At 46.8% G+C, this 27749-nt stretch overlaps 1 protein-coding gene across 3 annotated transcripts in view; it reads left to right on the top strand.

Annotated features, from left to right (window-relative positions):
* Positions 1-27749, top strand: part of GDPD5 (glycerophosphodiester phosphodiesterase domain containing 5) — a 100838-nt gene that overhangs the window by 59108 nt on the left and 13981 nt on the right. For all 3 annotated transcript variants that reach the window (XM_063150222.1, XM_063150223.1, XM_063150224.1), the window contains 7 exons: positions 11557-11660; positions 15049-15142; positions 15515-15574; positions 18088-18186; positions 19254-19347; positions 21759-21904; positions 26350-26432. In XM_063150222.1, coding sequence (XP_063006292.1) covers positions 11557-11660; positions 15049-15142; positions 15515-15574; positions 18088-18186; positions 19254-19347; positions 21759-21904; positions 26350-26432 — 680 coding nt within the window. The remainder of the gene's footprint in view (positions 1-11556; positions 11661-15048; positions 15143-15514; positions 15575-18087; positions 18187-19253; positions 19348-21758; positions 21905-26349; positions 26433-27749) is intronic.

The following is a 27749-nucleotide window of genomic DNA, read 5'->3' as shown; positions in this document are numbered from 1 at the left end:
CAGATGTGAAGCCAAAAGCCACATTTCCATTGTCTGTAAAAGCCCAGGCTGCAATCCAGTGCTGCTTTGGGAATTCTTTCCTGCATTCTTCCCCAAGCTGGGATCTGTCTTGGTCCCTCCTCTCCAGGCCACCACAGGGGCTTTATATCAACTTTTATCTCAACTTGCTGAATCCATGTTGGGTTGTGCAAAGAGATGGAATTGTGAAAAGCAGTTTGCTCATCCAGATTGTCCTCAGTCACGTGGCAGAGCTGCAGGATGAGCACTTTTTTCCTGGCATGCTTCACAATCAGTGAGTGATGGGAGTAGGGAAAATCTTGAGCTTTGGGTTATTTTCAGTGCCAGCTGTTTGGAACTTCCAGAAAATGCCCTCTCCAGGTTGTCCTCTGAAAGGGGAGTGGAAAGTCAGGCTGGCTGTGCTGCTGCTTGGACAGACCGTGGAGTGCAGGAGCAGCAGTTTGGCAGATTTGTTATTTCTGTGCCGCCTTCCGTCGCTGTAATCAACGTGCAGCTCTTGAGCAGAGCAATAATTATCCCCATTTCCACAGAGCTGACAAGATCAGCCACATTAAAATGCCTTTTCTGGAGCTGCAAACGATTTTGTGGTGAGGAAATAAAGTGAGTTTTCTCTCCAAAGAGCAGCCACTCATGGTGCTGCTTTGCTTCCAAGGGCGCTCACTGGAGATTCCTGGGCTGATTCCCCAGTATGGGCAGCAGGAAAAGGGGGATTGTGTCCCTGAGCCCTGGTGAGAGCCCACCTGCAGCCCTGGGGACACAGCAGCAGCACCTGGAGCTGCTGCAGAGAGCCCAGAGGAGGCCATGGGGATGCTCTGAGGGCTGGGGGTGCTCACCTGGAGAGGAGAAGGCTCCGGGGAGAGCTCAGAGCCCTGGCAGGGCCTGCAGGGGCTCCAGGAGAGCTGCAGAGGGACTGGGGACAAGGGGGAATGGCTCCCACTGCCAGAGGGCAGGGCTGGATGGGATATTGGGAATTAGGAGTTGTTCCCTGTGAGGGTGGGCAGGCCCTGGCACAGGTGCCCAGAGCAGCTGTGGCTGCCCCTGGATCCCTGGCAGTGTCCAAGGCCAGGCTGGACAGGGCTTGGAGCAGCCTGGGATGGTGGAAGGTGTCCCTGCCCATGGTTCATTCCGTCCCAAACCATCCTGTGGCTCTGTGAAATGTTAAATTTGCTCTGGTTCCTGAAGGGTGACTCAGGAATTCCTCCCTTGGGAACTCCTCATCTCCCTGGCCATGCCTCTTGCTCCAAGCCTCCTTTGTGCTTTTGCTGCAGATGCTCCAGCTTTAAATGAAGAGAAATAAACCAGATTTCATAGAGCAGGGCCCCTCTTTTGGGCTGGGCACCGTTCATGGGCTGCCCTGGAAGGAGCAGGGAGGAGATGGAGCGGTTCCAGGGCCTTTTCCACAGTTCCAGGGCCTTTTCCAGTCAGGCACTGAGGCATTTCAGGTTTCCAGCACGGAGCCTCTTGCTCCTGCTTCAGACAGGATGGTAACAACTTGTTTCTCTTGTCTGCAGGTTGGCTGCTTGCCTCTCAGCCCTGGTGATGGCACTGAGGGGAAATGGCTGCAGGGGAGGCCCTGGCTCCTGGCCAGGCACGCATGGCAGGGTTGTTCTTACATAACCCAACTTTGCCATGCCAGAGTTTGTAAACATCACAGAAAATGCAACAGCAGTGATGTGAGTGTGATGTGTCAGAGCTGCTGGGAAGTGAGAAGGGGACCTTGTGTAAGTCAGACCTTTCACTTCTTGGCTGCAGCTTTTATTGTTCTATAAATTTTGCTTATTTTAGTCCTCGCTTTTGTGCCTCCCAGTGGTTTCTGAATAACACATGCATTTAGACACCTCCTGCTTTAGCATTTTCCTTGCTGCTGTCCTCAGCTGGAGACCAGCTGACCCTTCAGGCAGAATCGCTCAATGATCAACCCTTGCAAATGCTTTTTTAATATGTCATTGCCTGTCACTTGTGCCACTGATGGAGAGAGAGAAGAGAAGCTGTGTGGGTTTCCATGTGGGAGATGTTCTGGTTTGCTTTTTGGTGTTGATGCTCCTGGTTTAGCTTTGTCCTTCTGTGGAGGTTCCACAGGCTGCTGTTTGTTGGTCATACCAATCAAAGTTTTCCTAGACCCACACTGGGTCTAATCTGGGGTTTAATCCAGAAAAATTGGATATTGGTACCAAGAATGGCACCCACTGCCTCTTCTGTAGGGATTTTGTCTTCCAACTCTGGCTGGTGATGCTCTTGCCCTTTCAACCAGCACAGAAATCCTTGGTTTGTTTTTGTCCCTTTTGTGCCAAGCATCATGACAAGATAGTATTTTTAGAACTTGTCTTGCAGACATTTGCTGCCAAGGGTAAGAGGTAAGGGAAAATTGTCCAAGGAATAAACTTACTGTCTGTTTCTTCTCCCAGTCCACTCATTTGCCCTTGCATCTATTTGACATCTATGTCAGATTATTTAGGATATTTTATAGAACATTTTAGGGCAGAAATCCTATAAGCAATTCTGAAATGCAGTAGTTCTCTTTAAATAGGGATAAATATTCAGGATTTCTCTAATTCAGTGTTCTTCCTGTAAAGCTGTGCTTATTAAACTCATAAACAGCCAGGAGGAGAGAGCTGGGGGCACATCTGAGCCTGAGCTGGACAAATGACAAAAGCAGTCTGGGGCCAGGACAGAAATAGGATCAGTACAGGCAAATTGGAGCTGTTCCCCCTGGCACTGAGTGATCCACTGAGGTGCAGGGTGGTTGGGTCACAGCTTTGCTGGGCTTTTTAGAGACTGCAATCTTTTCCAGGCTTGGTATAGCCCAAATGTCCTATTTCCACCTGGAGCCAGAAGCTGAACATTAAGGAAACACCTTCCAAAATCCCAAGGATGGGCACAAAATGTTCCTCCTGCTGATAATAATTTTTTTCTGAGATTACTTGAGTAAAATGTAATGCTGAGGCCATTACATTTAACAGCCTTCATTGGCTGTTTTCTTAGGTAGATTATAGAGTCCTTTTTTTTTTTTTTTTTTACTGAGCCTGCTTTTATGAAAGCTGTTTTTAATCCTGACCCCCTTGCCCCAGGATGCTGGTGCTTTAATTAAAGTGAACCATCAGCTGAATGCAAGTCGACACCATCATGTGCCTTTGCTAAGGACTGTCAGGAGCCTGGCATGAGTTAGCAGGAATGACACCCTGAGGAGGCTCTGAGCATGAAATCCTCCTGCTGCTTGATGCTGATGAGAGCTCAGCAGGCATGCTGTGCCCAGCAAGGTGCCCCACTTCAGGCAAGCCTTGCACCTCAGCCACTTGGTCTCTGCAAGGACCTTGGGTTGTTTGGTTTTTTTTCCTTCCCTAGATAAGGCTTATCAGTAAAGAATGGGAAAAAAAATCTGGACCTATTTAGTCTGGAAAAATTAGCTGTCTCCCCTTGGCCTCCAAGTATGAAAGTAAAAAAGGAGGTTATGGTGCTTTATTAGCATCAGGAATGGGTTTAGAATATTTGGATTATTCCATGAGTTTGTCCAGAAGCACTGGTAACGTTGGCTGGGCAAAATCCAGTAGGTTAAAAACATTATCAGGAGCTGTGGGAGTAGAGTAACTCATGCTGTGGGGGATAGATTTGGGATCCCCTCTCACTCTCTTCTGTTTCCTCAGGAATCAGAGGCTCCCTCAGGGATTTTTGTTTACCTCTGCCTTGAATGAAAGAGCAAGGATGTAATTGCTGGAAGCAGAGCTGGTCCAGGAGGTGATTATTGCTGCTGAAAGTCCCCAGGGGCCTCCAGCAGCCAGAGAGAGCCCTGGCTCCAGCTGTGCTGCCGTGTGAACAGCACAGGAATTCCCATCCCTGCCATCCAGGCTTGCCAGTGCTCGTGTGAAGGATGCTGGGCGTGCAGTGGAGTGCTGCCTTTGGTGGGTGGTGGACACCTGGAGAGAAACTGGTGCTCTGACATAGTCTGTGGGGAGGGAGGCTGGGTTATCCCTCAGTTTGCATCCCTCTATCCCTCTCCTTGCTGGTCAGGCAAGCAAAACTGTCCCGTTGCTCCCAGCTTTGCAAGCCTGGAGGGAATCAGCCCTAGCCTTTGTGGCTGTGTTTTTGGAGGCTGGGAGCTGGAGGTGTTTCACAACATGTAGCAATGGTAGTTCTAGAGCTTTGGCTCTCTTTGAGTTGCATCTGTTGTGCTGCAGTTCAGCTCCAGCAGCCCCAGCAGGAGCACATATTTCAGGAATATGTTCTCTGCTCCTTTCTGTGACCTGCTAAATGGAATTGTAAATGGAGCATGTCACAGCTCAGGAATCTCATTCATGGCCTCTTCTAACAAGGTGTGCAGAGAGCTCTTAGCCCAGGCTTTGTAATAATCAAACAAGATGTGCCTGAGATGTGCAGTGACTTAGTTCAGGAAACATCTGGTGAAGTGTTGAAGCCTCAGCATCAGGGCTTTCTTTCTTTCTCTCTCTCTCTCTTTCTTTCTTTCTTTCTTTGCTCCTTGCTTCAGACCCATTGTCTGTCAGACCCAATTTCTTCCTTTCTCTGCCAATTTCTTTGATGACTGGCAGGTGCCTCTTATGCAAGACCACAGGGGTTACCAAGGAGTAAAAAGCCTCTGCAGTGTTTCTGAAGTGACCAGACTGGCTCAAATTTGTTGTGCTCCCAAATTTATCCTTCCAGTCACTCCCTCTCCTTCCTGGACAGGGCTGTAGCAACTGGGGAAAGTCCCATTCCTTATGAAATATGAAGTACTAAGCCAAGACAGGGGGAAGGCAGAGAGTTGAGGATGAGGAGTGAAAAGCAAGAGGGGGAGGAGGAGTTCAAGCAGAGCTTTGCACCAGATGGTCGCGATTGTTGGATGGAGAGAAAACAAAGCCTTTGGGCATGTTACAAAGTCCTGTGGGAGCTGTGGGGTCTTGCAGGCTCCTCCTGCTCCCTTGGGCTCCTGAATCTTCAGTCCAAGAGAGGGATGAAAGCCTGATCCCTCTGCAGCCTTAGGTGAGGGAATTTCAGCCCAGGCGCCTCGGGTGTGCGTGAGGTCTGTGAGGCCAACGTTTGCTACTCAGTTCTATTGATTTGCTCACTTAAATGCTTCAAATCCTTGGGGTGCAAGATGCTTTCCATTAGTTCTGCCCCTCAGCAGTGCCAGATGGAGCTGCTGGATGTGCTTTTGGCAGCAAAGGCTGATTGCACCCTGGGCTGTAACAATGGCAGTGCCAGATGTGGGATTTCCTCTCCAGGGACCCTTGAGGGAACTCATCTGAGCACTGAGGGCTCCCTGTAACCATAGAACGGACAGAATTGAGCCCACTGGGGCCACCAAACTGCTTGGAGCAGAGGAGGAGGGGTGGAGAGCTGGGGTTGTGCAGATGGAGGTAGGAATAGAGGATTTTGCTGCTCCCAGCACCTAAGGAGAGGATAGAGAAGGTCACAGAATGATAATTTTTTGGTGTTGGAAGGGACCTTGAAGATGATCCTGTTCCAACACCTTCCACTGGACCAGGTTGCTCCAAGCCCTGTCCAGCCTGGCCTGGGGAGCTTGAGCCAGGATGGCCCTTGGCAAGAGGCAGTGGGCACAGCCTGCATGGGGGAAATTGCAGCTGCACAGAAGGGAAATTTCTCCCCATCAAGGTGGTGGTGAAACCCTGGAGCAGAAGCCAGAGGAGGTGGGAATTCGGTACAAGCCACTGCTTTAAGGGCTCTGCATCACATACTGAGAGTTAATAAGGAGAGTTTGTAATTTCTCCTTAAGAGCTAAAGTGTTCCCATTGACAAAACACTCCAGCTGACACTTGTTCCTGGTGATCTTCAGTTTCTGATTCTCTTGGGAGATGCAGTCATCTTTCATCCTCAGAGATGGTTTAATAACTTGCTTGAAGATAATGTTTTGTTTGTTTGGACAAGATCTGATTGGGTAATCCCGAAATGAGGAATTGTCCTGTCAGTTTTCCCTTTGTGTTTGCTGGATAAATGTTACCTCTCCTCCTTTCCTCTCCAAACTAATACTGATAAATGCCTGCAGCAAATTGATTCTTGAAAATGCCAGAAAACAGCGGAGTGCAGACTCCTTAATAAACTCTTTGTTGGATCCAGGAGTGAATTAGAATGATCTGAAAACACACTTGAGTGATGGTGCTGGTGCTCCAGTCCGACTCCAGCTCCTGGATTTGCTGCTGAGGTAGAGAGCAATTGTTCAGGACTGCTCCCTCAAAAACCCCATTGAATTGCTAAAGGCAGGTGCCTGAGCTAGTGGATATTTAGGGACACAAGGATGGAATGCACTGCAGGGAGATAAAACACCTTTTGACCTTGTTGCATTTCCAAGGTTGAAAGTGTGGCTTTATTGAATGTCTCTGAATGTTGCCTGCACACAGAGCTTCCAGCAGGGAGATTTACAGTATGTAGCTGGAGGAAGGTTCCCACACTGGGTTTTGTTGGTGTGGTCGGATGATCCACGTGCTGCTGTTTTCTGTCTGCTTGTGCATGCCCTGCACAATGTGCTGCCAGATTTGTGGGAGGGCTCAGGCTCCTTCCAGATTCCTCTCAGCAGAAATTCCATCCTCAAGCCAAGATGCCCTTCAGCAAGAAATTGCTTTAAAATATTAAATTTTCTCTAAAAGGCTTCTGTTTTTCAAAACTGGAGATTTTCTGATTAAAAAAAAAAAAAAAGAAGGGGGAGAGGAGGGGTAAGACATTGTTAAACAGCTTCTTCCTGTTCTAGTTAGATTTTCGTTTAGTTATTTCATTATTTTAATGAATGAACAGGAGGTTCACTGTGCTCAGGAGGCAGAGAATGGGTAGGGTTCTCCACAGGGACTGAAAGCCATGGATTCCCAGAGGCACTTGGGCTTCAATAAGAGCCTTTTTTCTGGTCGATGACTGGCAGCTCCAGAAACAAGAGGGTCAGCTTCCTCCTCCCCCTCTCTCCTCCTTTTTTCCCCTTTTTCCTTTTTTTTTTTTTTTAATAAAAATGTGCCCAATTGCTGCCCTCATCTGACTTAAACATCTGCACAACTTTGGGCTGTGTCCTCTGCCCAGTCTCAGTGGTGGCTCCTTGTAGAGTTCACAGAACCACGAATGGTTTGCGTTGGAAGAGACTTTAGGGATCATCTTCTTCCAACCCTTGCCATGGGCAGGGACACCTTCCACCACACCAGCTTGCTCCAAGCTATTGATGCTCTCCAGTTCTCAGTCTTTTGAAGAAAATACCTTTAAGTGACTAAGATCCATCTGCTCTGAGGTGGATCTCCTCAATTCCAAGCACCCACAACCTCCTCCCTGTGTTTAGGGTGGAAGCTTTAAGTGGAATCTTTCTCTCTTTAGGTAGAATCTTTCTTTTTCTTTGGGTGGAATCTTTATGCGGAGCCTTTCTCTTTAGGTGGAATCTTTCAGTGGAAGCTTTCTCTTTAGATGGAAGCTTTTGGCGGAATCTTTCTCTTGAGGTGGAATCTTTCAGTGGAAGCTTTCTGTTTAGATGGAAGCTTTAGGCGGAATCTTTGTCTTGAGGTGGAATCTTTCAGTGGAAGCTTTCTCTTGAGATGGAAGCTTTTGGTGGAATCTTTCTCTTTAGGTGGAATCTTTCAGTGGAATCCTTCTCTTTAGATGGAAGCTTTAGGTGGAATCTTTGGGTGGACTCTGCTGTGGTTTCAGCTGCTCTGGGAGAGCTTTGGGCACCGTGTCGTGAGCCAATCCCCACAGGTGGATGTGACTCCAGGAGGGAATACAGAATCCATCTGTTCCCCTCTGAGCTGTGCTGGGGTGACCTTCAGCACGCTCTAGCAGTGGCATTTGGCTTCCCTCACAGGAAAGCTCCTGAGGATGCACAGGTCCCTGGAAGGCACCCAGCCTCACCCACGCTGATGGAATGTGTGCTGTGAGCTCATCCCTGTGGGAATGGAGCCCTAACCCAGCCAGCAGAGGCATTTCCTCAGGCCCACTCCCAGTTCAAAGCAGGTTTCTCTCCTCCCAGTTCCTCTGAAGCTCTCTGGGTGCCAGGGAGGATGCTGGGGGCGTGGGTTTGCTTTCGGGAAGGGTTCTGCTGTTTCATCCCAAGGCTGGGACACGTAGGTGGATCTCAGGGATGCTAATCCTGCTCGGGATGAGCTGACAGGGACTCCAGCAAGCAGCACAGGTGCAGGATGGCATTTCAGGGCTGCTGTCAGCTGGGGTGACTGCAGCAGCTTCTCTGGAGCAGAATCCTTCTGCTCTCTTGGCTCTGTCAGGGAATCAGCTGGCTCTGGCCTTGCCTTTCCTTGGCTCCCATGGAGCAAACCTGGAGCCCAGAGTGTTGTGCTGGCCCTGCTTCCCAGCTGGGGCCAGAGGGAGTGTGAGGGGGCAGCTGAGCTCGGGGTGCAGCAGCCTTGGGGACTGGATGTGGTAAAAAATAACGAATTTAATGTGGCCTCACGTGTTGAACCCTCTGTTATGTGGTAAAAAATAAGGAATTTAATATGGCATCACGTGTTGAACCCTCTGTTTTGCCTACGGGGTTTGGGACAGAGTTCTGGTAGAGCCAGCTTAATTATGTAATTTAAATCAATGTTAATTATAAATGTATTGAATTTATTTATATATCCTATCATTATATAAATATTAATTCTAATACTCTTAATATATAATATGAAGAATATTAATGATATGGCTGATCTTGAGTTCTTTTCCAGCCTTTCTAATTCTGTGATTAGTAGAACTAACCTCAGGAAGAGAGGCACATGTAAATGCAGTGATGACCACTTCAGATCAGTGCAGTCTCACCCTGGTGGGCAGTCTTGATTTTTAAAGATCTTAAGCGTTGATTATCTGTTCTAAGTTCACATCAGACTCTGAATCCTGATACAGTGCTGATCTGCTTTTTGGGAGCAAAAGAGGCAATTTAGGTAGCCTGGATTTCCTGGTCAATGGGTTTTTTTAGTTCACAAATGGTTCCATGCTGGGAGGTGTCTCCTGGCATATGTGTGATCATCTGGAATGAAATAGGTGAGAAATTCCTGTTTCTAATATAGAACTGAGAAAGTCCTTGTAGGAGGGGCTGGTGGGAGTGTGTGTATGGTGAAACCTCACAACATCTCCCACAGATCCTGCAATAAATGAAATAAACTTCCTGAGCCTCTCTGCTTTCCTGTGCACTGCAGTAAATAATGCTTTGTCTGGCTTGGGGAGCTACAGCAAAAGAGACTGGCAGAGCCTTCAGTTAACCAAAACTAATCCCTAAAGTGGAAAATCTGTCCCCTGTGATATGAATTTCAGTGCTGTTTTAAACAAGGTTAAATCTTCAAGCACAGGAGTGGGGAAAATCCATGAGCCAATGTCACAGATGAATCAAATGCTGGCTTTTCTGAAAATTCCTTCAATATGTGGATTGGTTTTTTTTCCCCAAAACCCCCTAACCTGGAGCTGGAACAGTGTAGGAATTGGGGATGTGCAAAAGTGGTGGAGAATGTGTATGAAACACTGATTTATATATTTTTTTGTTATTAAGGATTCTGTGATTTTAATGAAAATTTTAAAATCTGGCAATCTGCGACTTGGTAGAATGTCTGTGTTGTCATTAATTTCCTTTTGGGGCCCTTCTGATTGTGTCTGTTGATCACTGACTCAGAGAACGGTTGGAAGGGACCTAAAGATCAAATATTCTGTGGTTTTTTTCTGGAAGCTCACTGAGAAATGTGCCTGAACTCACTGAAGGATGCCTTGAGACAGAAGAATTTGCCTGGGTTTTCACAAAACCAGCAAGGCATGGCAAGGGCACCCTCAAGGACAGACCCAAAATAGCTTTTGGAGAGCTTGCCACAAGCTCTGCTGCCTGCATGTAAATAAGGGGGGGAATTATCTTTATATATACAGGGGGAAGAGCTCAAAGGTTTAAAATGTTTTCCTTGGCTTGTTTATCAAATCAGTGCCATCCAGTGCATGAATATCAGCAAAGCTCAGCCCAGAGTGACCTTTAAAGAGCTGGAGGGTGGGATTTTTGTAGAAATGTTGGTCTTTGGCATAAAAGGGACCTTGGGAAAACCCAAATATATGTGGGAATATAACCCATATTTAGCTTATGTGGGTTAAATATGCAAAAAGGTGTGAGACCCCAGTGGAGAGGGGGAGAGAAAATCCCAACAAACAGTGGGAAATTGAGGTTTGGGATCTTGGGGATGTGCAGAGTGGGAGGCACCCAGAAGGAGGGGAATGGTTTGGGTTGGAAGGGACCCTAAAGCCCATCCAGTGCCACCCCACCATGGGCAGGGACACCTTCCTTATCCCACACTGCTCCAAGCCCTGTCCAGCCTTTGGAACCATTCCAGGGATCCAGGGGCACCCATGTCTTGATTTGGCTTTTACAGCCAAGAATTTGGAATTTCTGTGAGAAAACATCATTTTTGGCACAGCAAAAGCAAAATATTCCAACCCTTTTATTGCTTCATTTTGGCTTTTTTTTTCTTTTTTTTTCCTATGATGGAAGAGCTGAATCACAGTATTAGTATCCAGGGTGATGCATAATAAAAAACAGTCACAGTTAAAAATAATTATAAAATAATTCACAGTTAAGTAGGTAACTCCAGCCCTTAGCATGGTAAAGGAGGCAAAACCTAGTGTTTTTTAATGTTTCTATTGTCACTACATTGGTTACATTGTTTTGCATAATTAAAAAGCCAGGATAGTTCACCAGAGAAAAGCGCATTTTCCAAAAAATCAATGTGTGCTCAGGATCTGGAAGGGAATTACAGTGGTAGAGTTGCTCATGGTCTTTTCCAGTCTTCATCCTTCCTTGCTCGTTGGGAAGAGAGGATTTGTTGGAATATTTTCCGTGCAGAATTTATTTCAGTGTTTTCCCTGTTGAAATGAAAACACCTGTGGACTGTTTAGGGCCAAGGGGTAAAAACCAACCAGGAGCCCATGGAAATGGTGCTGGTGGGAGGCAGTTTGAAGTCACTGATTGATGTCCTTGTGGTTTGGGATTTTACCCATGGCATTGGAGCAGGAGCACTGAACAGATTTATTTGAGGGATTTCTTTTGTGTGTGTTGAGGAGAATTTGAAATGCTCCTGCATGCTGAGTGTTGGTGCTGGTGTGGTCTGTTTGCAAAACACTTGAAATATGTGGTGGTGGGAAGGAATAAATGTTGGGGATGGGTGGTTTGGCTCTGCAGGATCTGAGCTCCTCAGGGGAAGGAATAAGGAGCAGGAACATCCCTGATCTGCTGTGTAATCTTCACCACGTGATAGCTGCTCATTCAGGCTGAGCCCAGGGGAGGGGAAGATGCATGAGAATGCAAAAGGTAATTAAGCAATTGCCTCAAAAAACCCAAAAAAACCCCACCTAAACAACAAAAAATCCTCATCAAACAAAAACCCAGCTCCATATCCAGAAATGCCCCCTCTTCCCTGGCAGCTGGAGAAATGCTCTTCCAGCCCTCCATAAGGTGAATCTACATAAATGAGCCCTCAGCCCAGACCTGGGGAAATCTGGAACATTTCCAAATCTGCCTTTGGAAATGCCTCTTTACTCCACTGAGTCTCCACAGCTGGGACCAATTGGGATCCTACTGACACTGATTTCTCTTTTCCTCCACAGTGGGAGCGCCTCTGGTTCCTCATCCTCACCTCATCCTTCTTCCTCACCCTGGTGTGGTTTTACTTCTGGTGGGAAGTTCACAATGACTACAATGAAATCAACTGGTGAGTAGAGCTTCCCTCAGGAGATTTGGGGTTTGGCCATCATGCACCTGCTTGATGCAGCTTGGGGTTCATCCAGGTCCTTTGGATGGAGCTGTAATGGTGAGAAAGGGAAAATGGGGTGGGAAGTGGGGCTCAAGTGGAGCTCCTTCTGCCTGATCTGTGTGTAGATGTGATGTGGCCTCACATTTCCACTTGGTGGCTGGGTTTTTCTTTGTTTATCTTGATGGTTGGCTGGATTTGAAAGTGACTGAGCAATTTGGCTGCAGCTATTCCACAAAATACCCATGGCAGAAATTCAGCCTGAAGCACATGGGTGTGGAAAATATTATACAAAGTTGGAAGGAGCTGAAAAGGAGCTTTGCAGTGGGATGTGCTGGAATTTAGGGTGTTGCCAGCTGCCTTCCAGTGCTGGAAATTATTCTCCCTTTTATTATCAGCAGCATCTTAAAACATTTTGACAGCACCTTGGGCTGTATTCTAACCAAACTGCTTTGACATCATCTTCTTGTCAAACATAAGATGTAAAGTGGATTTTAAAGCACAGTGGGGAGCTGATCCCTTAAATAAATCATCTGCTTTAGATGCTGGAGCTGTGTGAGGGAGAGTGTTTACCAACATGGTGATGTGAGCTGGCTCCTCCCAGGAGAAAATGGGTTTTTTCTCTTTGCTCACACCCACACGGTGAGAAGTGAAACCATTGCTGTGGTTCAGTATTATTTGTAACAGCAGCATGATAAAAATGCCTTTTTTAAAGTGGTGTTTTGAAACCCTTCTCTTCTTCAGTTTGTACCCTCAGTAAAGGATGTGATTGCTCCAGTGCAAAACCAGCTCTGTCTGAGCACAGAGTTGTGAGAGGGCAAGAACATTCCTTCAGAAATGAAGGAAAGCCCTGGGAATGCTGGGAATGGGCACTGTAGCTGCAGTGCTGCCAAGTTTGGGGTCCCCAAATATTCTTGCAGGAGTGGGGGGAGATGTGCAGCTCTGCTCTGTGCATGCAGGAGGCATTTGGGATTTAACACAGATGTCACCAAAGTCCTGTCCCTGCCATGCATCCCAGGGTGCTGGAAGCACATCCCAAGAGGGAAAGGATTCCCTCCTGTGCAGCACAGGGCTGGAAGGGGCTCTCTGGATGAAAACAGCATTTCAGGCACAGCCTCTGTGTGTGCTGTAAGCCCAGCTGCATCCCTGCTCCACACACCACCAGAGGTCGAGCAGGGTTCTGGAAGACAGCTGTGGAGAGGCTGGGTAGGAGGAGGAGAGCACAGGGTGAGGCTTTAATTACAGCCATGCCAGTTCCAGGCAGGGGGAGAAATAATTTCCATTGGGTCCATGCAGGCTGAGCCTGGCCCTTCCCTTCCAGCACAGCTGCATGGGCTCCCTGAAAACAGAGCAGTCTGGGGGCAGACAGGGTGAGAAGGACTTGAAAGCATCATTTTATTCCCAGCAGGGCTGTGAACCTGTTGCTGATGAGGCGCAGTGAGGTCCTGGTGTTTAGAAGCAGCACCTTTGCTGTTCCTCTGTCGTTGTCATTTCTGGGTGGTGGTTATGGACAAGATTTCTTTGCTGCTTGCTCCTGCTGCCTTCCTCGCTGCCCCGCTGATTTCTTGGCAAGCTGGGAGCTCCTCCAGATGATAGGAAGGGTTCTGTGGGGCATGGCACACCAAGCTAGTGCACCAAGCCAGGGCCTTGCAGAGGAGCTGGGAGAAGGAGTTGCTGTGATATTGGTGAGGAGCTGCTGTGATATTGGTGTGAGGAGCTGCTGAGCTCCTTCCTGCCCTCCAGAGCTCATCCCTGCAGCCCTCCTGGCTCCTGTCACCTTCAGCCTGTCCCACCAGGTGGAGAGGGACTGGAGGAAGAGTTCCCCCCTCTTTGGGACTTGCTCCAGTTCTGTACCACCCTCTAGGAGGAGATTTTTCAACCCAAACCTCTGAAGGCCTTTTCCCTCTGCCACCCTTGAGGAGATTTTTCATCTTTTTACCTGTGTGTCAGACACCTTGGACAGCAGCTGGGTCATTTCAGCTTGTGAGGACCAAAGGGCTGTTCTCGGATTGAAATGGGTTTTAGGAGGACAAGGCAAAACTGTGGGCCAGCATGTATTGCTTCAGGCTTTTAACACTGAGGTCCTTGTAAGTGAAGGTGCTCTGTGCCTCTTCAGTCATTTTTTTTTAACTTATTGCTTTTGGCATTTTCCTTTTTGGTGTCTACACTTGATTTCATTACAGTATTACAGTTCAGCCCTGCACTGTCTGAGGTTTGTACTGCACCAGAACCTTCACTCTAGCTCAGGCAGGCTGAGGGGGATGCTCTGATTTGTGACCCTGCCTGTGCTCCCCCTGCAGCAGGACCATAAATGCAAGTCTGTGTAGCAAAGGTTTTCCTCTTTGGTTCTGGAGAAAGCTCTTCTGCTCCTTAGCTCCCATGGACCCAGCAGTTTAAAACAATCATTTGCACATCAAGTGAAGGCCTGGTGCTTTCAGAGGGACACTGAAGGGACATCAGAGCAAAAGCTTAAATGGCCCGAGAGCCGAGGAAGCTCTGGGTGGTGGCATCAGCAAAGACTTCAGAGGAGCCCTCTTTCCTTTCTTCCCCTTTTTTCCTAGCAGCACGTCTGGATCCCTGCAGATCCCTGGGTTTGTGCTCTTTGACTCCCTGAGCAGGGCCTGGACCTGGGCCTTGCCTGTTGAGCCCAAGGATTTGCTCTCCAGGTCCACAGGGGAGCTTTGCTCCTGGACAGAATTAGAATCAGAGAATATCCTGAATTACATCACGGAGTCCAGCTCCTGGCTCTGCACAGGACAGCCCCACAAATCACCCCAGGGTTTGTCCAAACAGACCAGAGCTTCTGGCTGATGAGTGATGCTGGCTTTGAGTGCTGGGGAGGAGATTGAGTCTTTGACCTGCATTTATATAATGCAGCATTTCTGTCTGTTGTAACCAAAAAATAAAAAAAAAATTTAAAAAATTTTGAAAAGGCACTAAGAGGCCAAAAAAGAAAAAAAAAAAAAAAAAAAAAAAGAAGCCAGTTCATTGATTGAGCTGATTCCACCCCAGGACCATCCTGTCCTTGCTGTGCCAAAGAGATAATGTCAACCCAATTTAGGGATGTTGTGTTGTTTTGGGATTTTTTTCCTAAAAATCCAGAGGCAAAATTTGAATCCAGGTCAGGTCTGAGCTGTCAGAAGCTGCCAGAAGGGTTCTGGGGTTTTGCTGCCTCTCCCTATCCATTAATTTCCACGAGGGACTAAAGCACTGGGCTGTCACTTGTGCTTTTTGCTGCTGCCATCTCTTTTCTAGAGAAAGATCTGTTTTCTAAAGTCTTGTCTAACCCCAGTGAAGCTGTCCTGGTGTTGAATCCCTTCTTCATCTGCCCTTCCCACTTCTCCCCCAGGTTTTTGTATAACCGGATGGGATACTGGAGTGACTGGTCCATTCCAATCCTTGTAACAACTGCTGCTGGCTTCACCTACATCACAATGTTACTGGTGAGTACAATGAAATTCCATTTCCTAGAGCTTTGTGTGTTGGCTTTACAAAGGCCACGAGCTCCTCAGGCCATCAGCAAGCTGAGGAGTGATTTCTCTCTCTTTCTCTTAGCCTGAAGTTGCATAAAATTAAAGGGGGAAATTGATGGTCTTTGAGCTCAGATGCTCAAAAGTAAAAGACAGATGCCACAGTTTTGTTACCCATGGTATGGACCAGTTTCCACTTCTGGGCATAGCTGGCAGTAGTTTCCCTTTGTCCCAAGGTGTTGGGACTTCCAGGGAGGCGTCCATCCAGGTGGCACTGTCCCTGCATGCTCAAACCCTTCAGGGTGGTGATGTGCCTCTGTCTGACTGTCTGTTTGTCCCTCCCAGATCCTGGCCCTGTGTCACATAGCTGTGGGGCAGCAGATGAACCTGCACTGGCTGCACAAGGTAAATCTCAGCTCCAAAGAATTTGGTGAAATGCTTTTGGTCCTCGATGATGGAGAGGCCACATGTAGAGATGGAGGGACATCAGTGCGTAGAGCAGCCTGATCCCAGCTCAGGGGCTCCAGGAACCTCCCTGGGGCTCCACTCTGGGCTGAGCCCAGCCTGGAGAGGGGCTGAGCAGAGCTGAAGCTGTTCAGAGCGTGCTGGGAGAGCCCTGGGAGAAGGAGATGCAGGAGTTGCAGCTGAGGGTGTGCAGGGCGAGGTTTGCTGCGCCCAAGGGGATTTGTGTGTGGAGCAGTTTGAGAAACGCTGCTGTGAAACACAAGGAAAGACAGTGGGAGCACAGAAAGGGAGGGGAAGGTGTGCAGGGACAGAAAATGGGTTGGCAGGATCCCACTGCAGCTGGCAGTCTGCTGACTGGGAATGAAGGGAGCAGTCCTGAATCTGCCAATGCCCAGCTCCTCCTGAAATCTGCACGTGATGTAGGATCAGAGCCTGAACCTCCCAGGACAGGGACAGCAGACACTTCCCCACCCTGCCTTTTCCTTTTCCTCTTTTTTCTTTCCCTTTTCCTTTTTTCCCTTTTCCTTTTTTTCTTTCCCTTTTTTTCCTTTTCCTTTTTTCCCTTTTCCTTTTTTCCTGTTCCCTTTTTTCTTTTTCTTTTTCCCTTTTCCTTTGTTTCCTTTCCTTTTTTCAGTTTCCTTTTTTCCTTTTCCTTTTTCCTTTTTCCCTTTTCCTTTTTTCAGTTTCCTTTTTTCTTTTCCTTTTTTCTTTTCCTTTTTTCCCTTTTTTCTGTTTCCTTTGTTTTTCTTTTCCTTTTTTTCTTTTCCTTTTTTCCTTTTCCTTTTTTTTTCTTTTTTCTTTTCCTTTTTTCTTTTCCTTTTTTCTTTTCCTTTTTTCTTTTCCTTTTTTCTTTTCCTTTTTTCTTTTCCTTTTTTCTTTTCCTTTTTTCTTTTCCTTTTTTCTTTTCCTTTTTTCTTTTCCTTTTTTTCTTTTCCTTTTGTCAGTTTCCTTTTTTCCTTTCCTTTTTTCCTTTTCCTTTTTTTTTCTTTTTTCTTTTCCTTTTTTTCTTTTCCTTTTTTCTTTTCCTTTTTTTCTTTTCCTTTTTTTCTTTTCCTTTTTTTCTTTTCCTTTTTTTTCTTTTCCTTTTTTTTTCTTTTCCTTTTTTTCTTTTCCTTTTTTTCTTTTCCTTTTTTTCTTTTCCTTTTTTTCTTTTCCTTTTTTTCTTTTCCTTTTTTTCTTTTCCTTTTTTTCTTTTCCTTTTTTTCTTTTCCTTTTTTGCTTTCCCTTTTTTTCTTTTTCTTAGGGATGGTAGAAATTATGCTTCCTCAGGGGAAGAGGATGCAATCAGAGAGGGGGCAGGGACTGTCTGACTGCTGCTGCAAAAGAAGTTATTAATTCTTGAGTCTGACATATGTTTCTTCATCAGGAAAAATGGTATTTTCAGATAAGCTGGTGGGCTTCGATGAGTAAGTCCAGAAGAGGGATGTGTTGGTGATCAGTCCTACCCTCTGGACTCCCACCCTTCCTCCCCTTCCAAAGAATCCCCCTTCTCATCCCATCTCAGATGTGTGGCTCTGTCTCTTCCCTTCCCCACACCTCCCCCAGCTTCCTAAGGAGGCTGAGACACAAGGCTGGAATAAGTTAATATTTTTCTCAGAACTATACTGAATTAACTTCAAATATAGATTAAAGTGTGTGGGAAAGGCTGGTATGGGCAAAGCACCCAGCTCCTTCCAATTTTCTCCTGCAATTCTGTGCAGAGGGGTGTGAGCCAGGTGGGAGATGAGTGTGAGGGGAGGAGAAGAAACAATAAATTGGAGCTGATGGGAGCAGTGGAGATTTGTGTCCCGACAAATGGCCACACCAAGGGGAAATAGGGCTCTAGAAAGAGGAATCCTGTTTACGTGCACCAAAGGGATTCTGTAAATGTTGGCAATGTGGGATTTGATTTGCTGGTCTGGATATTAAACCTGAAATGGTCCTGGAGGAGCCCTGACATGATCCAGTCATTTTTGGGGATCAGTTTTCTGCCAAGTCTCCCCTGCAGATTTTGGACCTGCAGCAGCATCCTTTGGCTCTGGCAGAAGAGCAGAGCCTGAATACCAGACACAGGCAGAGAGTGGGGAGTTATTTTTAGACAGGCAGCCCAGATTGCCAGTCTTTGCAGCTGGAGGTATTTCTGTGGCACTTTTCCATGGTTTGAACTCTTTACCTTCACCACAGAGGTTGTGTTTTCTTTTTGACTGCTCTGCTCTGACCTCTGAGGGCTTCCATGAGAGAGGGAGGTCCTGGGGGCTGAGGTCTGTCACCTCAGTGCCACCACTGTCCCTTCCCAGCCCCAGGATCTGCTCTAACATGAGCCCACCCTCCTTCCCCATGAATTGCTTTATTCAGGCCTTTTATTACATGCAAAGCTTTTCTCTCTCCATTTCCCAATGTATAATAAATAACCCAACCCAATTTTTATAACAACCACAGTCCCCAGCCTGTAAATACCCCCTGATTTCTTGCAGATTGGCCTGGTGACAACCTTGATAACCACTGTGGTGACCATGTCATCGATAGCACAGCTTTGGGATGATGAGTGGGACATGGTTTTTATTTCACTGCAGGTAAGTTGTTTGCATGGATGCTTCCCTGGGGGAGTAAAGGGGCCAGTGCAGTTGAATTCCATGGGATTTATGTATTTCTGTATGATAAAACTCTGTCTTGATGGTTGTCACAGCCCAGATTGAAATCTTGCCAATGAGAAAATTGTTTTAAGGAAGACTTGTGGTGTCTTGCAGGGCAAGAAAAGTATGAAAGGAAAATACCTACAAATTTGATTTCTCACAGATCTACTCTCTGTTCCTTTTCCCCTGTTCTTCAAAAAAAGAAGTCCAAAAATATTTTCCCCATTTTGCTTAAGAGGTGACCACTGACGTGCATTTGGGAGTATGCAAATCTATGCAAATTCAGGGGGTGGAAATGGCATTCACACAAATGACTAACATTTCTCAGAAGTGCTTCATTTTATTGGGGTATTTTTAAGATTTAGGCAGGGAATTGGAGAGCAGAATCACAACTCAGATGATCCATCCCCAGCTTTGTGTTATGGTGCTGCACCATGCTGATACAGGCCAGTGTGTTCAGAGAATTCCAGAAGAGTTTGGGTGGAAGGGACCTTAAATTCCATCCAGTGCCACCCCTGCCATGGCAGGGACACCTTCCAGTGTCCCAGGCTGCTCCAAGCCCTGTCCAGCCTGGCCTTGGGCACTGCCAGGGATCCAGGGGCAGCCACAGCTGCTCTGAGCACCCTGTGCCAGAGCCTGCCCACCATTATCCTGAAATTTTTTCCTCATATTTAGTCTGAACCTAGACTATTCCAGTTTAAAACCATTCCCTCGTGTCCTACTGCAGCTTACCCTGATAAAGTCTGTCCACATTTTCTTACCCTTTAAGTCCCTGAGAGGTCACAATAAGTTGTCCCTGGAGCCTTTTCCAGGTGAACTCCCCAGCCTGGTCCCACAGCAGAGGGACTCCAGCCCTGGAGCAGCTCTGTGGCCTCCTCTGGACTCCCTCCAGTAGCCATTTCCCCAGATATCTGTTATTGAGGGAGAAATTCCCCTAAAAGGGGGTTAGAGCAAGGTGCTGGGCTGTTTTTAATCCCATTTTCCTCTCCTGTTCTTATTCCCTGCAGGCCACAGCCCCTTTCTTGCACATAGGAGCCCTGGCAGCTGTGACGGCGCTGTCGTGGTTGGTGGCAGGGCAGTTTGCACGGACAGAGAAAGCCAGTGAGTACCTCCTGCTCCCTGCAGGGTGGGCACTGGCCACTCCTCTTCTTTCTCTCTTTTTTCTCTCTTTTTTCCCCCCTTTTACCTCTTTTTTCCCTCCTTGTTTCTCTTTCCCCCCCCACCCTTGTTTCTTTTGTTTTTTCCCTTGTTTTTCCTTTCCACCCCCTTGTTTCTCTTTTTCTCCCCCCTTGCTTCTCTTTTTCCCGCCTTGTTTCTCTTTCTCCCCCCTTGTTTCTCTCTTTCTCCCCCCTTATTTCTCTTTCTCCCCCCTTGTTTCTCTCTTTCTCCCTTTGTTTCTCTTTTTCCCCCTTTGTTTCTCTTTTTCCCCCTTGTTTCTCTTTCCCCACCTTGTTTGTCTTCCCCCCTTGTTTCTCTTTCTCTCCCCCTTGTTTTTCCTTTTCTGCCCCTTGTTTCTCTTTTCCCCCTTGTTTCTTCTTTTCCTCCTTTTTTTCTATTTTCCCTCCTTGTTTCTTTTTATTTCCCCCCTTGTTTCTCTTTTTCCCCCCTTGTTTCTCTTTTTTCCCCTTGTTTCTCTTTTCCCCCTTGTTCCTTTTTCCCTCCTTGTTTCTCTATTCCCCCCCTTGTTTCTCTTTTTCCCCCTTTGTTTCTCTTTTTCTTCCCCTTGTTTCTATTTCCCCCTTGTTTCTCTTCTTTCCCCCTTGTTTCTCTTTTTCACCCTTTCTCTTTTTCTCCCTTTGTTTCTCTTCTTTCCCCCTTGTTTATCTTCCCTCCCCCTTTTTTTCCCCTTCTTTTTTCCCCCCTTGTTTCTCTTTTTCCCCCCTTTGTTTCTCTTTTTCTCTTCCTTGTTTCTCTTTTCCTCCTCTTGTTTCTCTTTTCCTCCCGTTGTTTCTCTTCCTCCCCCCACCCCATTTCTCTTTTTTCCTTTTCCTTGTCTTTTTGTTTTATTATTATTTTAATAAGCCAGGAAGCTGTTTTCCTTCTCTCTTTCTGTTCCTGGATTCTTTTGTTTGTTTTTAACAAAAGACAGTGCCATCTCTTGATCTTAAGATTATTTCAGACTCATTTAAATCACGGAATTTACCTTACCTGGAAGAGTTTACAGCCTTTTTAGTACAGACATGGTGGTTTAGAAATAAAAGGAAAAAACCCAAAACATCTGTGAGAACCTCCAGTCACTTTTAATGGAAAACAGGGTTTTAATATTTTGGAAACAGCTGCAGGTCTTGGTGCAAGCCTATTCTTGCCCTTTCTTTGTGGCATTTCAGTTTGTTGTTTTTTTGTTTTTTTCTGAGCAAATTTTTATGGGTTTTTTTTTTTTTTGCTCTGGTTAAACTGAATGTTCAGAGCCTGGTCAGGATCCCATTCTGTGTTTGCCTGCAGGTTTGGGTGCTGGTGACAGCTTTAAGGTGCAGGACACAGCATGAGGTGTCACTGAGTTCCTGGAGTGCTCCCTGAGTGATGGAGGCAGAAATCCCTGGCAGAGTTCCTGGAGTTCCTTTCTGCCTTGTGGGAACATGTGTGAATGAGCCTGTTGGATGCTGGAAGCAAAAAGGAGCCTATTTATGAGTGAAACCAGATCAGCTGTGGCCAGGAGCTGAGCTGGGCCTAAAAATAAAAAAACCACCACCTTCTCTATCTTGCATCCATTGCAAATATTTGTTTTAAATAGTTTGGGGGTTTTTTTTCTTTTTTTTCCCCTTTTTCTTTTTATTTTTGGAGGCTATCCCTTGAGTTCCAAAGCCTTCATCAGTTTGCAAAATAAATAATAATTAAAAAAAAATTTTAAAAATCAAGTCTTTTGCTGTAACATCTGTGGTTTCAAGTGGCTCCAGATATCTCAGGTGTTGAAAGGATTCCCAGGGAGCCTGGGCTTGCTGGGAAGTCACTGATAAATGGAATTTGGGTGGCATGGGAGGCAGAACTGCTCCTCTGGCCCCAAGCACTGCAGCCCTGTCACAGCCCAGGGATTTATTGAAACATCTCCAGCCTGCTCAGTAAAGCATTATTGCATTTCTCTGGTGCAAATCTCAAGGCAGGAGCAGCTGAAGTGGCTTTGCCCTGGCTGAGGTGGGTGGTGCTGGTGAACCACCAACACAAACTTTCAATGCACTGAGGTGGTGCCACGGCTTCTTTTTAGCTGTGTGTGGCTGGTGAATTATTTCTCTTGTCAGGCAGGGCAAAATTTGGTGCTGTCCCACCCAAAGGGTGGAAACGCCAACAACGTTTTGAGCTCCAGTTCTGGAGGCTGAAGCAATTCACTTTATTTATTGTTTCCCCGATACGAAATGAAGTGAAAACCTCTTTTGGGACTTGAATTTTTATTTTTTTTTTCCCTGAACACTGACAGCAGATCAGTGGAGGAGGACAGAGGGGCCTTGCCCTTGCTGCTGTGCTGTGAGGGGGTCGGGGCCAGCCTTTTCACCATGTCTCTGTGTCTCTGTCCTCCCCAGCCTCGCAGATGCTGATGTTCTCTGCGTACCTGGCAGCGGTGGTTGCGCTTTACCTCGTGCCCCTGGCCATCTCCTCGCCCTGCATCATGGACAAGGCAGCCCTGGCACCCAGGCCAGCCATCCTGGGGCACCGAGGGGCTCCCATGGTGAGTGGGGACCCTGCCACCATCTCTTTGGGGTGGCTCTTTTTTCCTGCAGGATTCTAAAGAGCTTTGGTTTGTGCTGCTTGCGCAGGGGAAATCAAGAAACACTGGCTTTGCTTTACATAGTAAAAATAACAGCAGTTAACCTGCTGGCCTGATTGATAGCAGCAAACCCTGACAATGAACATCTTCTGCCAGAGCAGGAGAAGGGCTTGTCTGGGAAATAAATCTGTGTCAGGTCGGGTCCTCTCTCATTAAATCAAGCTTCAGCTTTCTTGTGTGGGCAGTACAGTAATGAGGTCTCATTGCTGCATGTACTTATTAAATCCCTAATGGCTCTTGCTTATGAGTGTATCCTCTTGTCCATTGTAGGGTTGGTGGTTTGTTTTGGTTTTTTTTTTTTTGTTTTGTTTTTTTCGGGTTTGTTTTGTGTTTTTTCACTTCCTTTCAGTCAGGTTGAGGAATTTACTGAAAATTTGGGTGACAGAAGCCCAGAAGTTTTTGTAGGAAGGGACCTTGAAGACCATTGAGTTCTGAGCCCCTGCCATGGGCAGGGTTAGTTATGGATGCTCTCTAAAATATGGGGATTAAAGACACGTTTTATTTGCTGTTTTAAACAGAAATCTTATTGTCCTATCCTGGCATGATGGGACACTAATGCTGAAATCCAATGGCCTGGCAGATCCCACACTAAGCCCCACACAGGGAACTTCCAAAGGGCAGTGTTGTACACAAAAAAAAAATGCTTAGATAAGATTTCATTTCTAAGATTTCATTTCTTAGATATCACTTTAATCCTTGTGGGGTTTTTTGGTCCAGTTCATGGCTCACAAGGAGATTAATACTTGTGGAAAGGAGAGATAAAGAGAAAAAAAAATAATAAAAAATAAATTGAAATGATGGCCATATTTCCAGAAGCACAAGAAAAAACACCTTTAAAACTTGTTGATGAAACAAAATATCAGATCCTTTAGTGCAGAATCACAGCATTCCAGGATGGTTTGGGCTGAAAGGGACCTTCAAAACCACCTTGTTCCAACCCCTTGCCATGGGCAGGGACATTTTCCCCTAGACCAGCCAGAGGTTTGCAGTGGCTGCAATTAGTTTGGAATAAAATTTGGTTCTTCTGTCCAGGCTTCTTCATTAACCTCCCCACCAAATGATGCCATGAGTTTCTTTTTTAAGCCCTTTTAATTAAGGGAAAAACAGAAATGTGGTGATGTCCAGCTGCAGCCAGGCTGTGCTGCTCTAACACAGTTTGATAATCTTCTTTAAGGAAGGTCCCCAAAACTCCTGTCTCTGTCTGAATGCATTTGCAATGGATTTCTAAGCACAAAAATAACCAAAATGAGTTCATTTGCTGTAATTTTCTAGAAATCACTTGCTGTGTCTCTGCAGCAGGAAGAAATGAATAGTAGCCTGATTTTTGCAGGGGCTGAGTCTCTCAAGCCAAGTACAGAGAGGAGGAAGAGCTGCTGGAAATCCTGAGCTGGCTCTCAGTACCTGGGCATGGTTTATGAAAGAGGGGAGCTTTGGAAATCATTGCTTTGTGCCCCAGGGTTTCTTTCCCTTAAGGAACTGGTTGTATCCTTTGTTATAAACCTGGATTTAGGTTTTAGACATAGCATAGCTGAATATATTGTACCAAGCAGGTATGCCTTTAAAAAAGCTGGAGAGATACAGAGAGAAATACAAGCAGAAAGGCGGTATATTTTTTTTTTTGCTTATGGGAGTTTAGCTGTAAAGCCTTTTTAAGAAAATACAATTAAATCTCAGCAATTAATTCCTCTAACAGGATGCATCTTTGCCTTAAACGTGCTTAATCTGGGACTTCAGCTCCCTCCTTCTTGGAGGAGCAGGCAGGCTGGAAGGATGGGAATGCCTGTATCTCATATTTTCCTTTCTCACAAACCCCCTCACATGTCAGGGTTTATAAACCCCTGGTACAGAGCAACCCTGCCTCCAGAGTGGTGCCATCTCTGGGTTAAATTTGCTTTCCTGGCTTTCTGGTTGATGTTTGCTGAGTTATGTCGTGGTGTCAGTGCCTCGTGCAGAGGCTCAGCAGCTGCACAGGGAGGTTGGGATGGACTCACTGGGAAAAGCAATTATTTCTGTCTTTGCCTGAGGGGTTCTGATCACAGCTTCACAGGATGCTTTGGGATGGAAGGGATCTGAAAGCTCATCTCATCTGGAATAGGCAGGAATACCTTCCCCTGTCCCAGCTGCTCCCAGCCCTGTTCCAGCCTGGCCTTGGGCACTGCCAGGGATCCAGGGGCACCCACAGCTGCTGTGCCAGGGCCTGCCCGCCCTCACAGGGCAGAATTCCTCCCCAAAATCCCATCCATCCCTGCCCTCTGGCAGTGGGAGCCATTCCCTGTGTCCTGTCTGTGTGAAACGTGCTCTCCTTTTTTCCAGCCCCCTTCAAGTACTGCGAGGCTGCAGTGAGGCCTCCTCAGAGCCCCTTTAGGCTGAATTTCCCCAGAATCTTCTCTTCCCCAGGCTGCACAACCCCTGCTCTCCCAGCCTGCTTTGGAGGAGAGGTTTTTCTGGGATCATTGCAGGGTTACCCTGCAGAAACCTGGATCCTTGGGAGGGGACACCCGAGCTGCTGACAGCAGCCCAAGGGGATGTGAGCCCGTGTGGCTGGGACTCTCCAGCTCCTTGTGGCTGCTGCTCTCTGCTGACAGCTCTGGGATGTGTGCAGGGCTCTGGGGATGTGTGCAGGGCTCTGAGAATGTGTGCAGGGCTCTGGGGATGTGAGCAGGGCTCTGGGGATGTGAGCAGGGCTCTGGGGATGTGTGAGAGCTCTGGGGATGTGTGCAGGGCTCTGGGAATGTGTGAGCAGGGCTCTGGGAATGTGTGAGCAGGGCTCTGGGGATGTGAGCAGGGCTCTGGGGATGTGAGCAGGGCTCTGGGGATGTGTGGAGATCTCTGGGAATGTGTGCAGGGCTCTGGGAATGTGTGCAGGGCTCTGGGGATGTGTGGAGATCTCTGGGAATGTGTGCAGGGCTCTGGGAATGTGTGCAGGGCTCTGGGGATGTGTGAGAGCTCTGGGAATGTGTGGAGATCTCTGGGGATGTGTGGAGATCTCTGGGGATGTGTGGAGATCTCTGGGGATGTGTGGAGATCTCCGGGGATGTGTGCAGGGCTCTGGGAATGTGTGGAGATCTCTGGGAATGTGTGCAGGGCTCTGGGAATGTGTGCAGGGCTCTGGGGATGTGTGGGAGCTCCAGGAATGTGAGCAGGGCTCTGGGAATGTGTGAGAGCTCTGGGAATGTGTGGAGATCTCTGGGGATGTGTGATAGCTCCAGGAATGTGTGCAGGGCTCTGAAATCGACCTTGGGTGACCCAGCTGGGCTCTGGGGCTGTGCCTCTGCCCTGGCCCAAACAAGTCTGGCTTTGCCTGGGAGCTGCTTTGGGGAGATAAGGTGGCTCTGTGCTGCCTTTGTTGGGCAAACACAGAAATGAACTTGTGCTGGTGTGTGGTGGAGCCAGAGGAATCCCGTGCTGAGATACCAGCGCTGGGTGAAGGTTGGCGCTGACATTTGCTCTGATTATTTTATTTTACCCCAAAGCTTTGCTGACCTGAGCCTGTGGAGTGATCAGAGAACACATGTCTCTTACAGCCACTCTAAGTGCTTAAGCCAGTTTTTATGCCTATTTTTATTATTTTGTTATTTTATCTTGATTGTATGGTGCAATTGGGCCTTTGCTGGTAATTATTTCCCTTTGCAGTAAATCATGGGATGTGAATGCTCATTGTGTCCTGATGGAACTTATCCTGCTGGTGGAAAATCAGGGTGTTACAGGTGCTCTAAACCTGAAAAAAAAGGGAAAAAAGTAATTTATCTTCCAAAAATAACTTTATTTTGATGTTATTCAGTGCCAGGTTTTCTCTCTGTAGTTGTCAATATTTTTTTTTCTGGTCTGCCTGTTGTTGTTTCATGGGTGTTTTGGGAGCAGCTACACTGTGCTGCTTTTGTGGAACAGCAAAGTATCTGTCTTCACAGCATTTTTATTTTAAACAAACCCTAATTCTGTTACCATCTGCTCCATTCAACAGGGAGGAATTTCAAATAAAATCTGAGCCCTTCTCCCTGATAGCCACAGGGATACATTTCCTAGGCTTAAGGCTATTTTTTAAGTTGTTGGTAAAACTAACTAGGACATTTGATATTAGAGAAACTCTCTGATTTTTAGGCTAATAGATGACTTTATGGAGTAAGTAGAAGTGGGAGAAAAATGTATCTTACAGAATGTGTGGTTCTCTGTGGTATGGAAGAGACAGGAATTTTTGGGCACAGATTGATGTGGAGTAATATTATTTTAGGTCCCTGATATCTCCAAACCCTCCTCCCAGCATCCTTGCTGACACTGCTTTGTAAACTTCCCTCATGCTCCTGATCTCTCATTGATTTTTTTTTTTTTTTTTGATGTTTTCCTGACAGCTGGCCCCAGAGAACACTCGGATGTCCTTCCAGAAGGCAGTGGAGCAGAAGGTGTCTGGAGTGCAGGCTGATGTGGTACTGAGGTGGGTCAGGGCTGCTCTGTGGATGATCCAAGCAGGAATGGTCCAGCATTTCCAGAGTCTGGGCACTGCAGCTTTGCCCTCTGGGAAGGGCTGACCTGGAGAGCTCATCCAGTGACTCCTGTCTGTCTCTGGCAGATGCTGCTGATCATTTCACTGAGGGGTGGTAAAGGGTGGGCTTCTCCAAACGAGGGAACCTGGATCTCTGTGTTGTCTTCATTTGCAAGAAGGCTGTAGTTCATCCTAGAGCCTGGTTTATTCCAGTAAAACACAGCCAGAGCTGCTTAAATGTGACTTCTCCTGGGATACCCCAGGTGCAGAAAGAGCAGAAATTCTAATTTGGCTTTGTTGCACAGCAGAGTTTTCACCACCCTTGACAAACCATCCCAAGAACACACCAGGAGCAATCTCTTCCTTCTCCCATTCCTCTGGCATTAATCTTTAGGGAAGGAGGGTGCTGACTGTCAGAAACTCATTCCTTGCTGGCAAATGTTGAGCTGAGTGGCCAAGACCAGTTAGAATTTAGAGAGGGGTATTTCCAGAGCTGTGCTTTGTTCCAGGAGTTTGATAGTTCCTTAATATTCCTTAATACTCCTGCTCCCAGTTTGTCCCAGTACCACTTACAAACACAAGAAAAACTCAAAGCAGATATTTTATTTTTTCCCTGACTGCTTTGAAGGTTTGTGTTGATGGACAGATATTTTTGCCTGCTAGAAGGAAGTTTTATTTTTAATTGCTTTCTTTTTACTTCGTATAAATTTTTTTTGAGAAAAATTTATTTAAAAACAAGGAATTTCTTCCCACTGGTGAGTGGAAGGTTACTGTGGAAGGGTGGAGTATGAATTGGGATGTATGTTATGCAATTTTTGTTTTTTCCAAAATGAGTTTATCAGCTGCTGTGAGGGGACAATACTTGAGTGTGCAGCTCCCAGGTGAGCACTTGGCTCTCGTGGCTGCATCCATTAACAGTGGCCAAGGAGAAAGGTGAGCTTTGGGAGGAGGAGAGCTGGAAAAGCTCCAAGATCCTTCCCCATTGCCATCCCAGAGGAGCCCTCCAGGCTTCAGCAATGCCCTTGATGGCCCAGCTTCCTGAGCCTTCTCCAAGAGACCCAGGTGCCTTCAGAAAAAGAGGATCCATTGATTTTGAGACTGAGAAGTGGGAGATTGGTGCAGTTGGCCTTGGGGAGGGTTTGCAGCACAACACCCCTTGCTGTCCTTATCCTTCAGGAGATGCTCTTTGTTCCTGTGGCTGGATGGCTCCATCCCTCCTGGAACATTTCCATGTTCTTCTAGGCATGTACCAGCATGGGTGGTCAGCTT

Source organism: Melospiza melodia, chromosome 2 (assembly GCF_035770615.1).
Source record: "Melospiza melodia melodia isolate bMelMel2 chromosome 2, bMelMel2.pri, whole genome shotgun sequence".
NCBI classification, from domain to species: domain Eukaryota; kingdom Metazoa; phylum Chordata; class Aves; order Passeriformes; family Passerellidae; genus Melospiza; species Melospiza melodia.
The sequence above is the reverse complement of the archived record's forward strand: the minus strand, read 5'-3'. Positions and strand labels throughout refer to the sequence as shown.